Source organism: Myotis brandtii, unplaced genomic scaffold, assembly GCF_000412655.1.
Source record: "Myotis brandtii unplaced genomic scaffold, ASM41265v1 scaffold213, whole genome shotgun sequence".
Taxonomy (NCBI): Eukaryota; Metazoa; Chordata; class Mammalia; order Chiroptera; family Vespertilionidae; genus Myotis; species Myotis brandtii.
The window spans coordinates 320,587-336,425 of NW_005357962.1; the positions used below are offsets into that span (position 1 = coordinate 320,587).

General features: G+C 38.4%; 1 protein-coding gene across 8 annotated transcripts in view; it reads left to right on the plus strand.

Moving 5' to 3' along the window:
- The first annotated feature begins 8,764 nt into the window (after positions 1–8,764).
- Positions 8,765–15,839, plus strand: part of PCNX (pecanex homolog (Drosophila)) — a 129,206-nt gene continuing 122,131 nt past the window's right edge. For all 8 annotated transcript variants that reach the window (XM_014539289.1, XM_014539287.1, XM_014539286.1 and 5 more), the window contains exons 1-2: positions 8,765–9,000; positions 15,467–15,572. In XM_014539289.1, coding sequence (XP_014394775.1) covers positions 8,807–9,000; positions 15,467–15,572 — 300 coding nt within the window. In that variant the 5' untranslated portion in view covers positions 8,765–8,806. The remainder of the gene's footprint in view (positions 9,001–15,466; positions 15,573–15,839) is intronic.

Below are 15,839 nucleotides of genomic sequence, written 5' to 3' on the forward strand. Positions count from 1 at the left end.
CCCAACCCCCTGATTGGCCCTGCTCTGTGCGTGACAGGGTACGGAGCCCCAACCCCCCTGATGGGCCCTGCTCTGTGCGTGACAGGGGGTGGCGCCGCAACCTCCCCATCGACCCTGCCTTGAGTGTGACGGGGCGGTGCCCCAACCCCCCAATCGGCCCTACCCTGAGCGTGACTGAGGGTGGCATTGCAACCTCCCGATCCGCCCTGCTCTGTGCATGACGGGGCGGCACCCCAGCTCCCCAATCGGCCCTGCTCTGAGCCTGACCAGGGGCTGCACTTAGGGATTGGGCCTGCCCTCTGCCACCCGGGAGCAGGCCTAAGCCAGCAGGTCGTATATCGAGGGGTCCCAGACTGCGAGAGGGCACAGGCCGGGCTAGGGGACCCCCCTCCCCCCGCCCCCCGAGTGCACAAATTTTTGTGCACCGGGCCTCTAGTATATATATAAAAGCCTAATATGCAAAGTGTCCCCTTCGGAGTTCGACCAACTGGGAGTTCGATCACTCACTATGACATGTGCTGACCACCAGGGGATGGCGCGGAACGAAGGAAGGCCCCGGCCGGCAGCTGGCAGCCGCTAGTGACCCCACCCGTTTACGAATTTCATGCCCTGGGCCTCTAGTGTTGAACAAAAGTAGTGAGAATGGGCATCCTTGTCTTGTTCTTGATCTTAAAGGAAAAACCTTCAGCTTTTCATTGTTGATTATGATGTTAACTGTGGGCTTTTGGCAGTTATATCAAGGTACATTCCTTCTATATCCACTTTGTTGAGAGTTTTTATCAGAAAGCGATGTTGGATTTTGTCAAATGCTTTTTTTGCATTTATTGAGATGACTAGTGGCCCGGTGCATGAAATTTGTGCACATTAAAAGGGGATTAATTAGAGGAAATATTTTAATATTGCTATTTGTCCTTTATAATAGAAGTGTCAGAGATGAAAGATAATTAGTAAAAATGTATATGAAAATCTTCCTCCTGTCAGAGTCTGGGGCGCACCATGGGACCCAGAGTCAAGTCCCCGCTCATCCACGTGCGCCTCAAAATCACGTGAGACCCAGACCTGACCCCCCCCCCCCCCCCCCCACATTGGGCTAGATCCAGACCCAGCTGGTCCCACCCTTGTCAAGCCCCGCCGGGCGGGGAGCACAGCCTCAGGTACCCTGGCCTGGCACCGGGGTTGGGGGGTGCGGCCTGAGGTCCCCCAGCTCGGGCCTTGGCTGGGAGCGCGCCTTGAGGTCCCCTGTCAAGCCCTGCTGGGTGGGGGATGCAGCCTCAGGTCCCCCATCAAGCCCCGCCAAGCAGGGGGTGCAGCCTCAGGTCCCCAGGCCCAGTGCTGGGACGGGGGCGTGGCCTGAGGTCCCCCATCAAGCCCCGCCAAGCAGGGGGTGCAGCCTCAGGTCCCCAGGCCCAGTGCTGGGACGGGGGCGCAGCCTGAGGTCCCCCGTCAAGTCCGCCGGGCTGGGGGCAGGGGGCGTGGCCTGAGGTTGCTGCTGATTGCTCGTTAAGGCTCGTTACGGGAACTTGGCCTCCGCTCTGGGTGCAGCCATCTTGTGTTACGGAAACCCCCCCATCTCCGCTGTGGGTGTCGCCATCTTTGTGGTGGCATGATGGTCCATTTGCATATTCCCTCTTTATTATATAATTTTTGTTCTTCGTTTTGTTAATGTGGTGTATCACATTGATTGGTTTGTGGATGTTGAACCATATTTGATCCCTAGAATAAATTCCACTTGATCATAGCATATGATCCTTTTAATGTATTATTAATTTGGTTTAATAATACAAAATTAAACCAATTTAATTTTGTTGAGGATTTTTACATGTATGTTTATTAGGGATATTGGTTTGTAATTTTATTTTCTGTGGCATCCTTGTCTGGCATTGGTATCAGGGTAATGCTGGCCTCGTAAAATGAATTTGGAAGTGTTACTGTCTGTTATATATTTCGTAAGAGTTGAGAGTGGTATGAATTTTTACTTAAATGTTTGGTAGAATTCACCAGTGAAGCTGTCAGGTCCAGAACATTCATTTGTTGGATTCAGTTTTGTTTTGTTTTTAATAGTTGCATAGTATCCCATTGTCTGAATGTATATTTAACATGTTTTCTGCTGATAGGCAGGCATTTAATTTGTTTGCAGCCTTTTGATAACATAAAACATGCTGTAATTTTTACAAATGTCATCTCACATGTATCCATATGTAGTATTAAGACAAAGTCTTAGTGACATTGAGCATCTTTTCATGTACACAAACAAGTGTGGTGATTGGGGGGAAGTAGGTGGAGGAGGGCATAGAGGAGATAAATGGTGATGGAAGGAGACTTGACTTGGGGTGGTGAACACATACAGTGTATAGATAAAGATACGTTGTGGAATTGTGCACCTGTATAATTTTGTTAACCAGTGTCACCTCAATAAATTCAATAAAAAGGAACATAAAGATAAAATTCTTAGAAATAAAGTTGCTTGTTTAAAGGGTAAATTGCTTTTGTAGTTTTTAAAGATACTACCAAGTTGCCTTCCATAGGGGTTGTATCACTCACTTTGCATGCCTTCAAGCCATGTATGAGAGTTTGTGCTCATGTGTGCCACAGCCTCACATAGTTTTGCTGTTCATAGGTAAGAAATAGTATTTTAGAGTGCTTTAATTTGCATCTCTCCTATTTTGAGTGGGGTTGAGCATCTTTTCATAAGCTTTGGGTCTTTTTTGGGGATAGGGAGCCAGTTCATGAGCTTCATCCATTTTTTAAAATACATTTTCTACTTGGTCATTTCTTATTGCTGAGAGCTTTTATAGATTAAGGAGATTAGTCCTTTATAAATTTGCAAATACTGGTATCTAATAGTTTTATAGTTTAGCCCATTTGGAATTTATTTTGCTGTAAGCAATGTGTGAGCTCATAGTTAATTTTTTTTGATAGGCAGTTGTCTCAATCAACCTAATTTATTAATCCCATCTTTTTCTCAGTGGTTTAAATGTCACCTTTTTCATAATATGAGTTCCGATGGGTATTTGCATTTTCTGTTTTATCAACTTGTTTGTTCTTACATGAATGCCATATTTTTAAAATAACCCTAGTTTTAATATATTTATATCTTTTTCTTTCATAGTAGTAGTCTTTGTTATTCTTTCTTGTCATCATTTCCTTGTGATGTATGTATATTTTTCCATTTTCTTAAGTCACCAGGGATTTCATTGAAATTTTGATTGAAATATGTTGAATTTGTGGATTATTTTATAGAGGGAAGTTTGACACCTTTATATTGGGCTAAGGTAGTCTCTTCATTTATGTTCCTCAGTAGATTTTACCTTTAAAAAAGTTTTCTTTGTTTACCTTGTACATTTTTTTCCTTAGGATTATTATTTTTAGACTAGAGGCCTGATGCACGAAGATTCGTGCAAGAATAGGCCTTTCTTCCCCTGGCTGCTGGCACTGCCTTCGCTCCAGCCCGGAGCCGCCTTCCAAGTTCCCACGCTGCCCAGAGGCCTGGAGCGGCTAGGGCAGGGCGCACGCCTGTGTTGTCGCCATGGCGATGACGCAAGCGTCCGGCCAGCTGCCGCCATCTTTGTCATGTCAAATTGCTTATTCCCTCCCTATTGGCTGTGGGCGCCGCCATGTTTTTTTTGCGATGCAATGGTCAATTTGCATGTTTCATCTTTATTAGATAGGATAATAAGGTTTTAGTTTCTAACTTGAGGGTAAATAGAACCATTTCTATCACTATGTTTCTAACGGGTTATTGCTTGTAGGTAAGAAAATTAGTGACTTTTAAAAAATAAACTTATTTTAGAATAGTTTTAGATATGTAGAAAAGTTGATCTTACAGAGACCTCCCATATATCCTGCACCCAGTTTCTCCTGTTATTAACTTTTCAGATTACTGTGGCACATTTGTTAATGAACCAGTGTTGATTGATACATCATTATTAACTTACAGTCCATACTTTATTCAGATTTCTTTAGTTTTTACCTAATGTCCTTTTTCTGTTCCAGGATCCAAAACTATTGATTTTAATTTATTAATTTTGTAACCAGACACTTTATGGAATTAGCTTATACTTTCTAGTACTTTTTCTGCTTATTTTAAAAGGATTTTCAGATATGCAATTATATTTATGAATAACAAAATTTTTTTGTTGTTGTTAATCTTCACCCGAGGATATTTTTCCATTGATTTTTAGAGATATTGGAAGGGAGGGAAGGGGTTGCGGGGGAGGGGGGGGAGAGAGAGAGAAACATCAGTATGGGAGAGAGACATTGATTGGTTGCCCCGACACTCGCCCTGACTCTGTGGGGGATTGAACCTGCAACCCAGCTCTTGATTGGGAATTGAGCCTGTGACCCTTCAGTCTGCAGGCTGATGTTCTACCACTGAGCTACACTGGTCAGAGCTGTAACAATTTTAACTTTTTTCCTATATTTATACATTTTTTCTTGTGTACTTGCTTTGCATGGTAATTTATATATCTATATTAATGCTGACAATATGGGCAGCCTTGCCTTATTCCCTACTTTATTGGGAATTTTAGTGTTTTACTATTAAGCATACCATTTTTGTTTGAAATATAGATTGTTGTTTTTTTCTTTATCCTTTTATGGAAGTATTTATTTGTTTTCCGGTGACTTCTTGTCACTCATTATCTGAATAGTATTTACCTTGATGTTTTACAAGTCATATCTACCTTATCTTTTTCGTAGCTCATCTATGGTTCCTCTGAACTACAGGGTATTCCCAAAAATGTATATATATTTGAATAATTATAAAGGCACAATAAGTTAAATTTGAAAAGAAATATCAGTTGAGCTATCAGCTGTTCAAGTATGAATATATATTTTGGGGACATCCTATATTTCTACTCAGAGGTCTTTTTGTTTACTTAGCTTTGATGTCACTACATTGTTTAAATATTATTAAAAACATTACATAGCCTGGTTGGTGTGGCTCAGTTGGTTGGAGCATTGCCTTGTACTCCAAAAGGTGGCGGATTAGATTTCTGGTCAGGACACATACCTAGGTTGGGGGTTCGATCCCTGGTCAGGGCGTGTGCATGTGGCAACCTATCGATGTTTCTCCTGCACATAGATGTTTCTCTCTCCTCCCTCTCTTCTCCTCTCCTCTCTCTTCTTTCTCTTCTCCTATTCCTTTTCCCCTCTCTCCCCTCTCTCTTCTCTTCTCTCTCTCCTTCCTTTCTCCCTTCCTCTGTTTAAATTCAATTTAAAAACAAATGAATGAAAAAACCCACATAGTCATTGTGCTGTATATGCCCATGGATGATCTACTTTAGTTTTCTGATTTAATCCTCATCACATAGGCACGGGTCAATTATTAACTCCATTTCCAGCCCTTCTCCCCTCTCTGGAGAACGGAGAATGGAGAATGAGGCTGAAAATTGTAATGTCTCTGAAAATCTTTCTTTGAAAACACAGTATTTGTATATCTAATTTAATCTATACTAATAAAAGGGTGGGGAATCAGGCTGGCAGGCACGTGAGTGGTTACGAGCCAGCGGTCCTGGATTGCGAGAGGGATGTCTGACTGCCAACCCCTGTGGGATCGGGCCTAAACCGGCAGTTGCACATCCCCTGAGGGGTCCTGGATTGGAGAGGGTGCAGGCCGGGCTGAGGGACCGCCCCCCCACACACGAATTTTGTGCACTGGGCCTCTAGTAAAATATAATAATGAATGGTAAATACTACTAGGTTTGCTCTTTGATATATAATTTATAAAACTAAAAAATAGATGACCTGACTAGTTTCTCATTTTTTGGTGTTTGATTTTAGGGGACCAGTGAAACTCATGTAAATGCAGACATCTTTTAAAATTTTCTTGTAATATTAGTGAAGCACAGTACAGGGAGGGTTTGTGATCCATTTATGATTTGATACTAATATTGTCACTTGTGCGGAGATCAGCTGAGAGGCCCTTGAAGTAATGCAGGTAGAGTAGAGAACAAAGTTACACAACAGCCCAGTGTGTACCTATGCACTTTATCTCTTTGGGAAAAGTGAAACTGTTGCAGCACAGCTCAGCTGTCACCTGGAAACCTCAGGGGTAAACTCTGACAGGGCTTAAAAGAACCTGTATAAAAAAACATAGTATAAAATAAAGGGTTCCATTTGTAGTTTGAATAGGAAATACAAGCGTTCATCATCTGATACTAGTTTTCAGTATGAAATGGTCACATACTTTTTGTTTTGTTTTCAGTCTTTTCAATAATCAGTGTTTAAAAGGAATTCTGTACTTACTATATATATAGACCCTACACATTTTAGTGTGTTTCTTGGCACTCAATTATCTACTGCTTTTGGCAATATGATAGTAGGGAAGGGAGAGTTTATTTAGATCTGTTTTAGGCATTCGTCTTTGACTCATTTGTAGAGGCAAATACGATAGACTATTCAATATTAAGTAGTTTCTTTTATCTTTTCCCACGTGAAGAGGCCATTAACATTTCCATTGTCTGCCACTCTGAGTAATGGAGAGATTGCTCTCTTTCCATCCACTTGATTAATATAATCAATCATTTTTATCTTACTATGGACTACGGTGAACAATGATGGAACTCTCACTCGTTTTTCATTGACAAAATGCAATTGGTATTGTGGTATATAGTAAAACATGCCGTGGCATAGGTATAAGAAACCTTGTTTACTTTTGTTGCTTTGATATTATTAAGATGGTAATTTTGACTAAGTCATTCAGAGTCTGTAGGTCTAAATTTCCTGTCTGGAAATGAGTGTGTTGAACTAAATGATCTCCAAGAATTCTAGTTCTTAGGTGAACATATTACGTGTAAATCAGCATCATGCAGAATTTTTGTAAATACTCTGAGTAGTATATGGGTTCATATTTGTGTTTACTTTGAATTTTTTATTAATTTGAATGTGTGTGTATGTGTGTGTATTTTCTGCTTAACTTATTCAGAGCTTTTTTTACACAATGAATGCTAAGTTTATTAACACTATAAATTGAACAACTTATAATTTTAAACTCGACTCTTTACAGGTTGAAAACATTTTACAGTCATTTTTAAGAGATTTGATTTTTAAAATATGGCTTAAGATCCTTTTAGCTTAAATTGCGTTTTTAAATTTAGTATTCATTTTTAAGTACTTAAGCTATCTTACAAATATTTCAAAGTACTTAACTCTTTTAAACCTGATATTTATGGATTTTGTAAAATTTTAAATACATTTTCAGCTTAAAATTATAAGTCTAAGTCAGTTATTCAATGATGTTTTTAATTAGAATCACAGTTTTATTTTTTTAATTTAAATTTGTTATTGTTTAAATTATTACATAATTCTCCCTTTCCCCCCATTTACCTCTCCCCTGCTGCCCCACAGTTTTATTTTTTATATACCCTAATATGAATGACTTCTTAATCTAAATATTTAAAAATACCAAATATATACTTATTATGCCCATATCCAATCCAAAAATATTACTCTCCCTCCCAAATAACTTAAAAAGAAAATAAAAAGCACACATTTTTATTACATCCATATTCTACACCTGCCTGTTTCACCAGGATCTTTTCAATTTTACCATCTCAAAAATTTGAGGTTATCTTTCCAAGCAAATGTAGTTATGTTCTCAGATAAATGAAAACATTTGGAATCTAGAGCTATAGACATCCAGTGTGATTTTTTTTTCTTATGAATGTGGACATAAGTTGAGTCTAGTTTTATAGTCTCTACCAATAGTGAATCTGAGGCCATCCTATCTAATAATAGACAAACATGGTAATTAACCATACATCCGCTACGCTTCCCATTGGCTAACCAGGGCGATATGCAAATTAACTGCCAACAAAGATGGCGGCCGGCAGCCAGGCAGCTGAAGTGAACATGAGGTGGGCTTGCTCCAGTGATTGGGGAAGCCAAGGTTCCCCGCCTGCTGCAGCCGGGCTCTGAGCTCCAGTCTAAGCAACAGTGTTGCAATTATAGAAGCTAAACAAACCCCAGAAACCTGCTTTCAGCCAGCCAGCCTCGGAGCTGGAGCCGCAACAAAGTTTCAATTACAGAAGGTAAATCCAGAATAAAAAAAGAAAAAAAGGAGAGACTGGGAGCTTCAGTTGCAGGCTTGGCCTGCCTGAAAACAGCCCTCAGCCCCTCATCCAGGCTGGCCAGGCACCCCAGTGTGGACCCCCACCCTGAAGGGGGTGCGGGCAGCCTGAAAACAGCCCTCAGCCCCTCATCCAGGCTGGCCAGGCAAGATCTGCTCAGTCACAAGCCAGGCTGATGGCTGCCAGTACCAGCGGTGGTGTGGGAGCCTCTCCTGCCTCCTCAGCAGCACTATGGATGTCCGACTGCAGCTTAGGCCATCCTATCTAATAATAGACAAACATGGTAATTAACATATGTAATCACATATGTAATTAAAGTTTTTCTAGTAGCCACATTAAAAATAAATAAAAACAGATTTAATTAATCTTAATAGTATTTTATTTAATGCAGTACTATGTTATTTCAACATGTAATCAATATAAAAATTATTGAGATGTTTTACACTTTTTTTTTTTCATAGTGAGTCTTCAAAATCCCGTGTTATTTTATTTACAGTGCACAATTCAGTCAGACTAACCACATTTCAAGTGCTCAGTAGCCTCATGTATCTAGTGGCTATTGTATTGGGCAGTGCTGTCTTTTACTTTTGCAACTTAGTAATAGTAACATAATTGATGCTGTGTGTGTGACTGTGTATGTTTATTCTTAATTACATATTTTTCTAACTGAATGAAATATAAGATATTTAAAAATGCACATCTTTATTTTTTTCCTCTCAAAGGCCCTTCCTTCTTCCATGATTATAGTAGCAGTTTATTGTCCTGTGATAGCTGCTGTTTTCATTGTTCTGAAGATGGTCAACTATCGACTCCACAGAGCACTGGATGCTGGAGAAGTTGTAGATAGGAATGCAAATGAGTTCAAAGATCAGCGAGCCAAAGCTGAGCAAGGCAACTGTTCAATCAGGAGAAAAGACAGCAATGGACCGAGGTAAGGTCCCCCATGTCACTCTGTAATGATGTAGATCCTGCATGAGTACAGTGATGTGATTATTGTATTGTGCCCATTCTGTAACCTGGTTTTAAAGCATATTTATTTATATGCCACAATTTATTTTTATGTGATCTATTCTGTGAATGTTTATTAGTTGTACACATAATATGTCAAGTTTTGCAGGATTTTTTTTCTTATTCCAAATTATATAAATAATTCACACGTCTACTTTCAGTATTCTTATTTTATTTTTCACTCTTAAATTGTAGTCAATCTGAAAACATTCTGATTTTCTTTTGTAGGTTTAGTCCCAACACTGTTTAGTGAATACTAAATTTTTTTCCGCAGTGATTTTAAATCCTTTATTTTTTATGTACATTACTTATGTCAATTTCTGGGTTTTGTTTTCTGCCCCATTGATCTTCCTGTCTTTTTTTTTGTGTATAACATACTCCTTTTTGGCTTTCTAATAAGTTTAATACTTAGCAGTGTGAATCCCTCTTCAATATATTTTTTCAATGTTATATTGGTTATTCTCATGCATATACTTGCTTAGATTTTTGTGAGATGTCCCCTGTGTGCTCATCCTCCAGAAAATACCTTTAGAGTTTTGATGATAATTCTATTAAATCTGGAGAGAATGCAACCTTTAAATAGAGAGATGCTGTGTATACCCACTTATTCACTTGTCTGTTATGTCTTGTAAAACTTCAGTTTTTTTTTTTAATGGGTTCTGAGTATTTCTTAAGTTTATTTTGTTTCTATTAGGAAATGCGTACTCTTGTATAGCGGGTAAGCAAACAGAATATAAACTCTGCACTTAATGTATGGGGGCTTGAATCACTTCCTGATTGTATGATCTTGGAGGAGTTACTAAGTTTTGTATGGCTTGACTTCCTCATCTGAATGATGAGGCATATAATAGTACTCATAGTACTATTAGTACTCATGTGACTAATAGTGCCCATAGGCCATATTACAATTAGAACAAAGGATAAATGAGAAATCCTGCAAGAACTAAGGATTTTTATTGGAATTAAGTTGAATTGCTATCTTTACCAAATTGAATCTCTCCATTTATTTAGTCTTTTTTAAGGTCTTTCAGTGAAGATTTATTATTTTTCCATTAAAAGGTTTATGTAGCTTTTGTTAAATTAGCCAAATTATTTTATACTTTCTCTGCTATTATACATTTTTTATAACTACTTTTTTGTTTTTTCCCTTTAAACGAATTTAGCAGTTTACTTTGTATCCAGCAAACTTATTAAACTCCCTATCAACAATGAAACTTTATAGTTTCTTTCTTGATTTTCTGTAAATGATGTTTTATTTCTTCCTTTCTAGTCCTTATACTTCTTGTTTAACTTTTTCATTGGCTATGATTTCTAGCACATGGTTAAATTGAAGTAGTATTAGTGTACATCCATGTGTTTTTCTAATTTCAAAGTGTTTTTAAATTTCACCATCAAATAGGGTCTTTGTTATAGATTTTTGTTTTTGATGTCTCCCTTACCCCACCTTCCCACCTTGTGACTCACATTTTTTTCTGAGGAAAAGACATGAACAAGAAAATCTGTACTTTTATTTCCAGAGCCTATCTCTGTGCTTAGTACATAAAAGCTGTCAGTTTGTTGCATGAATGAATGAATGAATGAATATAGTAGGACTACTTGAGTCTGATGGTTTTCTTTGACTGCAGTGCAGCAGTTAAAAATGCTTATTAAATCTGTATCTTATAGGAAGAGGCAAAGTCATTGTTTGTATTACATTTCTAATGTTTCCGCAGAGGAAATTACACTTAGAATTTTATGATTTGAACAAAAACATTTAGGAGATAGACCACATTTTCTCTCTGTTTCTCATAGCAGTAATGCTTACAGTATTATAAATTAAGGATATATTTAAACTGTATATAAGTGAATTTTAGGCTAAGTTTTCTGAAGATTTATTTTGTTTAGGAACTTTGTTTTTATGTAGTCATACTTTTATGAACAACATTGTAATCTATATTTGTCAATGGTGCTAGGATGTTTCTGATGAAAATCTGAGCAGTTAATGGTGCTAATAATCAACAAATTAGTTTGTGAAGTCTCCTTTATAATTCAGATTAGACTCTATCCTTCTTCTTTTCTGCCTTGCCCTGTACCTGGTATATATTTTTTAACAGATGGGGAAATTAAGGTATAAAGGTCAAATTTGGTGTATTGCTTACTACAGTTGACCATTTTGCTTCTGTGAGAATTTTAAATTACTATGTTTTCCAGGTAGTATGTGCTAAAACTCTCCATTGCTGAAAATTGGCAAGGCTTGCCAATAAAGAAAATTCTTACTCAGCTGTTTTATATGTTTAGCTATATTTAGTATACATGTGGCTGGCTAACAGTTCTGCTTCTAAATTTATAGAGAAGAGAGAGGTATAGTAATTTTGCTAGAGGATTTTTTTAAGGAGTCATCCATTGTTTTCTTCTTCTTTTTCACTTCCTTAATATCTTCTTCTTACTCAATGTTGGCCATTGAGCATTAGTTCTAGAACATTGTTTCTCAGCCGGGGGTGATTTGCCCCTAAGAGACATTTTTGCTTGTCACAACTAGGGGGAGTGCTACTGGCATCTAGTTTGTAGAGGTCAGGGATGCTGCTATGCACAGGATGGTCCCCACAATCAAGAATTACATGACCCCAAATGTCAGCATTGCTGACGTTAAGAAACTTGCCAGATGATGGTGTTTATTTTTGGTTTTGAGCTGGAAAGGGAATTTCAGTGTCTTATTTGTTGAAAGGCAGTAATGGTATCTTAGACTGTGAGCTTTAGAGTTGTACAGATCTGGTGTTCAAATCTTTTCTCAGTCTTTACTGTTTTGAGTGCCTACATTCAGGTGTGTGGGGAAAAAACAAAAAACAGATATGATAACACATTGTAGAGTGCTGTGTAAGTGTTATTTTTATCCTCCCTTCCCACTTGAACTCCACATACCAGTGACTCAGTGCATGTTGTTTGCTCCTCTGAGACCCTAGCCAAGTTTTTTCACCCTTTGGTTTTTAGTTTTTTTCATCTGTTAAATCATAGGTTTTAAGAAAATACTTCATGAGAAAATGCAAATAGAGCACATGTTCCCATGACTAGAATGTACTACTTAGTAAATATTTGCTTTTATTTTAATTAGTAATATTACATTCAGATTATAATCATTTGGACTTGCTGTCAGAAATAATGTATAAAACTAGGCAAGATTACCCTAGCCCATGTGGCTCATTGCACCAAAAGGTTGCTGGTTCCATTCCTGCCCAAGGCACCTGCCCAGGTTTCGGGGGGTGCAGGAGGCAGCCAATAGATGTTTCTCTCTCACATCAATGTTTCTCTCTCTGTCTCTCTCCCTCCTCTCCCTTCCTCTCTTTCTAAAATCAATAAAAAACAACCTTAAATAAATAACAAAAAACTAGGCAAGGTTATCTATCAACTGATGACTAAATAAGCAAAATGTATTTTATTTATTAAATGGAATATTATTAGGCCATGAAAAGGTATAAAGTGCTGATACATGCTACAATATGGGTGAGCCTTGAAAACATTATGCCAAGTGAAAGAAGCCAGTCACAAGTGACCACATAATATATGATTCCATTTATGTGAAACTAGAGGCCCGATGCACAAAATCCGTGCAAGGAATTCGGCCCTTGCAGCCCCAGCTTCTTCCAGAGGGTCATCCGGAAGGACATCCGAAAGGTCATTCGGCTGTTTGGTCTAATTAGCATACTATGCTTTTATCATTATAGATGTCCATAATAGGCATCTGTAGCGACAGAAAATAGATTAGTGGCTACTTAGGCCTTGGCAAGATGGGAAGTGGATAAGATGGTAAAAGCTAAAGGGATTTGCTTTGGTGGATAAAAATATTCTAACATTAACTGTGGTGATGGTTGCACAACTTTAGGAATATACTAAAAGCTGTTGAAGTGCAGAGTTTAAATGGATGATCTGTAATTTATATATCAGTAAAGTTGAAGTATATAAACTAGGCAAACCTATATAAACCTTTCTCTGGTATTGTATATTTTTTCCTTAGTCTTTACCTTGCTCTCCATCTTCTGATTTTCATGGAATCTGACTTAGAGAATGCATTCCAGTGGAGATAGAGTGATGTTGCTGGATATTATTCATCACTAGTTCAGTATGGTAATAGCTGTCTCTATATACTCACTTAAGGTTTTACCAGATTAGAAAAATATTCCTCATCCTGGCCTGTATGTCTTGTATGAGTTAACACCAAACAACTAACAAACTCGAGCATGTTCCACTTTTCTCACACATGGACATTTGTATGCTGAATTGGTTATCAGATTTGTAACCGATTTCCAATATGCTTTATTTTTATAAATGGATAGCAAGTTAGAAAGCTAATTTTCTTTATTGAATATTACCTATCTATAGTCGGTGGCCTAGAGTTAGGAACCCTTAAGCAAATAGGGATCTGATAGTTATGAAACCATTAATAAGAACACTAAATATGATATCGTGATAAATACTTATCATGATAAGTGTTGCATGGAAGCAACACTTATAAGCAAATTCTATTTTGCCCATATCTTTTGATGGCAGCTGTCAGAATACCCCACCCAAACAGGCTAAGGGAATTATGACTCACATTACTGAAAAATCTATATGTAAGGGATGTCTTCAAATGTGTGATTTCAAAGTGGTCGGAAGGTGTGATTTTAAACAATCACTTTGTGGTCCTGTTTCCCTTCACCAGGCTGTGACCTTTTCTTTTCATTGGTTTTTTAGACAGCCTCTCCCGTTGTAGTTGTAAAAAAGAAAGAGAAAAAGCAGCTACATTAACACTAGCAGATAGAGATAAATGTCTTTTCTCAACAATAGAATACTCCTGGCCTGATTCAGGCTAGCTTGAGTTGGGTCATGCATGTGCTTATTCTAGAACTGAGCTCTATCACCAAGAGAATAGGACCTGCTGATTGACTTTGGTTAGTAGAACTCACTGAGGATGGGTCAGCCTCATCCAAAGCCATCTGAGAGTTTGGGATGGGGTGGTTCACCAGAAGAATTTTGGGTTTCTTTTTTGTTTGTTTTGTTAATGAAAAGGCTGAATTAAGTGTTGGATGGCAAAATAGTTTATATCCACTATAATGCCTAGCATATATCCTAGAACTTTTATCCTTGATAATAATAGCTAAAAAATTATTGAGTACTTAATTCTGTATATGCCAGATAGAATAAATAAAAAACTTGGGGCAAAAAATAAGGTTATGATAAATTTTAGGCCTGAGTTGTTCTAAAAGTTGTGTTCCTAAGGAACTTTATACATTTTTAAAAAATTGGTGTAATCGCTTTTCCTAATTTGGGGGAATCCCATCATCTTTAAGTACTACTATATATAGGGACCTCCCCAGTTTTTTGAACCTAGAACTTTTCTCTTTTATCTAGTAACTGTTGTTACTATATAGTGAGCATCATTTTATTTAACTTAAGCCTTCTAACTCCTAACTCCTACACACAATTTTAGGTTTCCAGTTGTATAAAACAAGTTAGTATCCCAGTTAAGTGCTGTTAACTTAAAAAAAATACAGATGTAAGTTGCTTGACCAGGATGACTGTTCTTTTGCATGTCCATCATTGTGTCGCACAGCTCAGTCAGACTGGTCCTGAGAGTGGTATAATATCTCATTACTTGCTATGTTTACAATGACCGATTTCTCTTTGCTCTTAGGAAACAAAAGGCAAATCATTTCTTTTCTAGAGTGTTTATATGACACACATCACAAAATATGTACTCTGTTTGGTGTGCCTATTATAATTGTAATTAGAGGACCGGTGCATGAAAATCTGTGCACTGGTGGGGGTGGGGGGGGCATCCCTCAGCCCAGCCTGCCCCCTCTCACAGTCCAGGAGCCCTCAGGAGATGTCCTACCTGGCCTCCATCTGCAGGAGGCGACCGGGCTGATCAGGGAAGGTGTCGTCCCCATCACCCTGCTGCTGCTGCCACTGCCGGCGGTGGCAGTTGCGAGGCCTGAGCCCCAGGCCTCGCAGCTGCCAGGGCTCACAGCTGCCTGAGACCGGGGCCTCTCAGCTGCCTGAGCCCACAGCTGCCTGAGCCCATGGCTGCCATGAGCCCCAGGCCTCGCAGCCGCTGTGGCTTTGTCCTGATGGATGTCCGGAAGACGTTTGCCCTAATTAGCATATTACCCTTTTATTAGTATAGATTAAGGTCAGTTTCTAATGTTGATTGTAGACAATTTGAGAGAGTGTTTTTAAGTATTTTCAAGGAGTGACGTGTTTATAAAATAGTTCAAATTCTTAGGTTTATAAATGAAAAATGATCATTTTTTTTTTTTTACCATTTGCTCTATTAAAAACCAGAACCTCTTAATTTTATAGAAAAAATAATAAAAAGAAAGCCATTGGTGGCGGAATAATGGCAGTTTCTCTCTTTTTCTCATTCTTTCCCACAGTGATCCTGGTGGAGGTATTGAAATGTCCGAGTTCATTCGAGAGGCCACACCACCAGTTGGTTGCAGTTCAAGAAATTCTTATGCTGGCCTAGATCCAAGCAACCAGGTAGAAACCTGTGTGATTTTATTTGGCTTTTTTTCCTATTCCTGATGGTGGTCTCAGAAGTTCTCCTGTCTGTAATAGTCATTTGGTATTTATCTTGCTGATTAATAATGTTTTGATTATTTATTAACATATTTTATTGATATTCTTATTTTTTTTTATTGCTTAAAGTATTACAAATAGTATTACATATGTCTCCTTTTTTTTTCCCCTCCTTGACAATCCCCTGGCCTCCCCTACCCCCCAGTCCAATGTACATAAGACACTGGG